This window comes from Alligator sinensis, unplaced genomic scaffold (genome assembly GCF_000455745.1).
Source record: "Alligator sinensis unplaced genomic scaffold, ASM45574v1 scaffold293_1, whole genome shotgun sequence".
Lineage (NCBI taxonomy): Eukaryota > Metazoa > Chordata > Crocodylia > Alligatoridae > Alligator > Alligator sinensis.
The window spans coordinates 114,830-120,812 of record NW_005842158.1 but is presented as its reverse complement, the minus strand read 5'-3'; the positions used below and the strand labels follow the sequence as shown (position 1 = coordinate 120,812).

The 5,983-nt window shown below is 46.3% G+C and overlaps 1 protein-coding gene across 1 annotated transcript in view; it reads right to left on the bottom strand.

Annotated features, from left to right (window-relative positions):
• Positions 1 to 5,983, bottom strand: part of LOC102376036 (fibrocystin-like) — a gene marked incomplete at its 5' end in the record, with an annotated part of 317,838 nt that overhangs the window by 197,936 nt on the left and 113,919 nt on the right. Inside the window, 2 exons of the mRNA XM_025206503.1 lie at positions 2,709 to 2,834; positions 5,654 to 5,848. Of these exons, the coding sequence (XP_025062288.1) occupies positions 2,709 to 2,834; positions 5,654 to 5,848 (321 nt within the window). The remainder of the gene's footprint in view (positions 1 to 2,708; positions 2,835 to 5,653; positions 5,849 to 5,983) is intronic.

Below are 5,983 nucleotides of genomic sequence, written 5' to 3'. Positions count from 1 at the left end.
CCCTGTAAAGCTCTCTCGAATCTCCTAGCTCAACCCTACCCTAATCATTAGATCATTCTCATTGTATGGCCGGCTGCACTACATCTGGTTAGCCTACAACAGGGGTGGGCAAAATACAGCCTGCGGGCTGGATACAGCCCGCCAGGCCATTCTATCCAGCCTGTGGGGCCCCTAAAAATTAGTAAAATAAAATTTATTTGCTCCTGGCTGTGTGTCAAAGCTAACAGGAGCCAGAGGCCGTAGGACCCAGGGGGAGCCCTCATCAGAACTGAGCAGCCCAGTCCTGCCCACGCCCAGGCATTTCACTCTCTTCCTGTCCCTGACATGCTTTGGCACCATGTGGCTCTTGGCTCCGTTGCTGAACTGGGAAGCATGGGGTTGCACCAGTGTGTGTGTGTGTGTGTGTGTGTAGGCAGGGGCAGAGTGTCTGGGTATGCATGTTCATAGGGTGAGTCCCACAAGTACCCCCCACCATACACATGCATCCACCCCCCCTTGCACTGCCATACATGCAGACCCCCACACCCCCTCATACACCCAGCCAACCTCCCCACACACACAACCCCCCACAAACTCCATACCCACCCACACCCCACATACCCACACACTCACAGTCCCCCACAAACCTATATGTACCCCCCATGATATTCAAGGGTAAGACTTCATTTTAAGCTATTGTGCGATCACCTCTATGTACACTACACAAACACGTGTAAATCAGGCCAAAAATATTTTTCGAAATCAAATGAATGAATGCTGTAGGCGTTTGCTTTTTAGAATATAATCTGGCATTTTTCTGGTTCCGAGATGGCAAAACCCCTTGATGAAAGGAGTACTTCCAGGGTCAAGGGGAAAGACTTCAGGTGGCAAAGGGCAGGGGATAGGAGGTGGGACTTCCAATCACAAGATGACAACCAGGGGGCGTGGCCCCTGTCAAGTGGCGGGGCTACCCATGTGGCCCTTGACAGCTTGCCAAAACTCAGTAAGCGGCCATCCACGAAAAATAATTGCCCGCTCCTGGTCTACACAGAGCAAAGCTATCCTGCCTTGTACTTGACTTCAGACTAACACAGCTAACTAAATCCCACCAGTCTTGCTCCAGGCTTGTTCTTAGCTCCTAAAGGGGCAGACAGCCCCATTACAATCCCTTGATTTTCTACTGTAAGGAAATACCAGCTGTCATCTGTGTGGAAAAACAGCCAGCCCAATCCAGGAAATATTCACATCACTCTTCCTTTAAAAGGAACCTGGTCCTCCCTTGGAATAATGTTAGTTGAAATTCCCCCTAGTTCTGCAAGGAAATATGTTCCTGCCCTGATAACAACTGTCAGAAGTGCAGCTGCTCCCCTGAAAAATATGCATCAGGTTTGGGGCTTTATTTTTCATCTGTCTCCACAGCCTCTTTGGCTTTTATCTCTTTGTGGAACTACATCCTATTGAGAAATGTTTCCTTTCTGGATGGTATTTATTTCAATCAAAGCTACTGTCAGAACACAAGCAAGGGCCTGAACCACTGCTTTTGACAGCCACATAGATTTGAAAGGAGGCATACAAAGTCTTGGCTTCTAGGTCAGAGCCTCATTTGCCAATTAAGGTTAAGCCCAGAGCAGCTTTTATGACTGTCCTGCAAAAAAAACAAAAAAAAAAAAACAACCCAAAAAATAAAAAAAACCCCAGAAAATAAGGGTTTTAGATGAAACTGCTTTAAGATTCCAATAACAACATGATACATTCATCTACCAGACCCTCTGGAGCTGCTGACATTGAGATCATTAAAAGTGTCTTGGGGATACCTTCAGAGGACATGTTAAGCTCAGTCCAGAACCCTGAGCGTAAGGCATCCATCTGAGCATGAATAATCAGAGGCATTGTGGGTGGTCAGAGATCAGGGTTCACTTCCTGCCTTTGCCACTATGCCAACTCTGGGGAAACTCACTTCATTTATTCCTGAATTCTCCATTTATAAAATATACCTAATAATACTACTCTTCCTTATCCTCTAGTCACTTGTAAACTCATGAGGACCAGAGACTGTGTCTTACTATGTTTAGCGAAGTGCCTACCACTGGGCCTCAATGAGTGTGCTGAGCTGCAAGGCAGGACGAAAAGTGTTTCTTTATCTGTTTAAATGACAACAGATAATCCAGAGCCTCCAACTGGTGGCAGCCAAAATAAACCAATACCATTGCTCAGGTGGCATAAGATGATATTGCAAATATGAGAGTGATTTTAGTCCAGGAAAATATGTTGGTGTTCACCATTTCATTTCAAGTTCCAGTTCAGTCAAGTTCTTACATCTCTGCTTATTTTTTAAGTTGTTTTTACACCCTTTCTATTACAGGCGAATCCATTACTTAAAAAAAAAAAAAAAATCTTGTATCTATTGCTAGATTGTAAGGCAAAGAAGTTGGGGTGGGAATTGAAGTGGTTTCACATGCATCATAAGAAAAAGTTGTAGGCAATGTATGGTGACAAGAAATAGTGGCATGGTGCCAAAGATAGTGAAATGGTGACATTACATGATAAAGCTTGAAAGTCATAGTCCATAAGACAGCTGCCAGCGAGCACAGATATATGTTAGCAGCTCAGCAAGGGCAAAGATGCGGGCTATCTGAAACTAACTTTCTTTCCCTTTGGAAATTTTGATGGATGACACCTTTAGCATAAAGACCACATACAGGTTAGTTGAAACTTTCTCTCTCTCTCACCCAGCAGGAGCCCGTGGCCTGAAATGTTATAGAAAACATTGTTGTCCACTCTTAGATCCGAGGTCCCAGAGATGCCAAGTCCCCGACCAAAGGAATCCCAAACGGAGCAACCACGAATGTAAGAATCTGGAAATAAAAGAGTACTGTGAGAAGAAAGCATGAATAGAAATGCCAGGCTCCCTTTTTTAAACATGATGCTTTTGCATGAAGTATTCAGCTACTGATGCTACATGGTTGATCAAGCTAGCTCTGACATGTCAAAGAGATCAAGCAATTTAAGCCATCTGCTCGTACTTCATAGAGGTTTTTTGTTGTTGTTGGTTTTTTTTTTTTAACCAGCCTTCAGGTATTGCTACCAGGATGAATTTTCCTCCTGCAGAAATAACTATGAACTGATAAAACAGGGTGTTATGGTTGCACAGCATAACGATGTTTGAAAGTAGAATCATGCTATTCCAACAGGATATGGCAGTAGGCCTGCAAAGAGCCCATATTTTTCATAGCATCACCCCATTAACTGACATCATGTCACAACATGGTGACACTATGTGATTATGGCCTTCACAGAGAACTCTACAATGTAATTAGTTTTGCACAGACATGGAGGGGAGGGAGAATATTTGCCATCCAGTGGTCTTCAAAGCAACACATCAGCAGTACAAGATCTGATGACCTCCACCCCAGGGTGCTGAGGGAATTAGCAGAGGTCATTGTGAGACACCTGGCATGGCTTTGCAAGCACTCTTGGTGCTCTGGCGAGGTGCCAGAGGATTGGAAAAGGGCCAATGTGGTCCCCATTTTCAAAAAAAGGGAGGAAGGAGGACCCAGGGAACTATAGGCCTGTTAGTCTTACCTCAGTCCTGGGGAAGCTCTTTGAGAAAATTATCCAGGTGCACATCTGCGAGGGACAAGCAGGGGAGTGTATGCTTAGGGGCAACCAACACGGGTTCATTAGGGACAGGTCCTGTCAGACCAACCTGGTGGCCTTCTACAACCAGGTCACAACATCCTTGGATGCAGGTGTCACAGTGGATGTAGTCTTCCTGGACTTTAGGAAGGCCTTTGACACCATCTCTCACCCCATTCTTGTTAAAAAATTAGGAGATTGTGGTGTCAATGCCTACACAGTCAGATGGGTCGCCCATTGGCTGGAGGGCTGCACCCAGAGAGTGGTGGTGGATGGCTCATTTTTGACCTGGAGGGATGTGCACAGTGGGGTTCCCCAGGGCTTGGTCCTCGGGCCTGCACTGTTCAACATCTTCATCAGCAACTTGGATGAGGGTGTGTAAAGCACCCTGTTCAAATTTCAGATGACACTAAGATGTGGGGAGAAGTGGGCATGCTATAAGGGAGGAATAGGCTGCAATTGGACCTGGACAGGTTACAGGGGTGGGCAGATGAAAACAGGATGGGTTTCAACACTGACAAGTGCAAGGTGCTGCACCTGGGGAGGAAGAACCAGCAGCAGACCTACAGGCTGGGGAACTCCCTTCTTGTCAGTGCAGAGGCAGAAAAGGATCTTGGAGTCATATAGACTCCAAGGTGAACATGGGCTGCCAATGTGGGGACGCGGTCAGGAAGGCTAAATGCACCTTGTCCTGCATCCACAGATGCATCATGAGCAGGCCCAAGAAGGTGATCCTCCCCCTCTATGCGACACTAGTCAGGCCGCAGTTGGAGTACTGCATCCAGTTCTGGGCGCCACACTTCAGGAGGGATGTGGACAGCATGGAGAAGGTCCAGAGGAGGGCCACAACACATGATCGGGGGCAGCAGGGCAGGCCCTACGAGGAGAGGCTACGGGACCTGAACCTGTTCAGCCTCCGAAAGAGAAGGCCGAGGGGGGGGAATGTGGTGGCCATCTATAAACTGGCCAAAGGGGACCAGCAGGCAATGGGAGAGTCCCTGTTCCCCCAAGCACTACTGGAAGTAACAAGGAATAACAACCATAAGTTGATAGAGAGTAGATTCAGACTAGACATCAGGAGGCGCTACTTCACTGTCAGGACAGCTAGGATCTGGAACCAACTTCCAAGGGAAGTGGTGCTTGCTCCTCCCCTGGGGGTCTTCAAAAGGAGGCTGGATAGACAGCTTGCTGGGGTCGTTTGACCCCAACATCCTTTCCTGCCATGGCAGGGGGTCGGACTTGATGATCTGTTCAGGTCCCTTCTGACCCGACCAACTATGAAACTATTTACCTGACAGCTAGTAAGCTATGTGCAAATTAGCAACTCTGGTTAATTTATGATGGGCAATTCTTTACAAGACCAGTCAAAGTGTAACGCAGCCCAATGCAATTGCACTTAATACTGATGAAAAGTCAGTATTTCCTGCCCATTTCAGGATACAAAGAAGTTTGTCCACTGGCTGGCTGTCTTGTGGACTTGACCCACCTCATTCAGCATCAACAGAAAACCTCCTATTGATGTCAAGAGAATTGACTTGTATTCTCCTTTTGTCACAGAAATGCACTTGCAAGCCACAATAATGATGGGCAAACCTTAAAAGAAGGCTATTTCAAGTTCCAAAAAGTAAATAAATCCCATGACATTGCTAAAATTCTCTGCCAATCTATACCCACAAATGTTTTAAGTCTTCCTGTTCTTCCAGATGCTGCACTAGAAATAATGAAAATGGGCTTTCATGATATTTTAGGGCTTCTGTTTCCAGACCCTACTAAAGCACGTGGACTTAGAGCTGTAGCAAAAATGAACTATACTATTAATGTTTTAAAACTTCTTTTAGGGGTTGGGCTCTAGCAAGGCCAAAATGTGGATTTATTGTTTTTGCCAAACTGATTCACCCCTCTTTACTCTGAAACACATTCAGTGGAGAGCTAAGATTGGGCAGATTTTCTCAAAATCCACCTAAGTTCAGCTAGTAGAAGCCTGGTTTCTGGTACTACCTGGGCCTCTCTCTGCTGTGCAAGAGCATAATTATCTCACCAGTCAAATGGGCAGTCCCAGCAATGGTCAGGGCACTTAGATGCTGCTGAAATGCTTGGCCGACGTGCTGGAACTGGACCCCTTCCAAACGGATGTGGCTTTCTTCACCCTGGAAAGCCTGCATCATAACAACAGCACCCATCTCCTGGGACCCAAGCTGCTTCTCACTCCTCTTATACAGACATCCTGAGGCATCTGAAACACAGCAAAGAGAGTCTGTAAATGGCACCGCTCCACAGTGACCCCATGCTCTGTGCAGTCTTCTGCCACATCCTTCTCTGAATTAGAGCTGTTCATTTTTTGGAAGAATGTATATGGAAATCAGCAGGA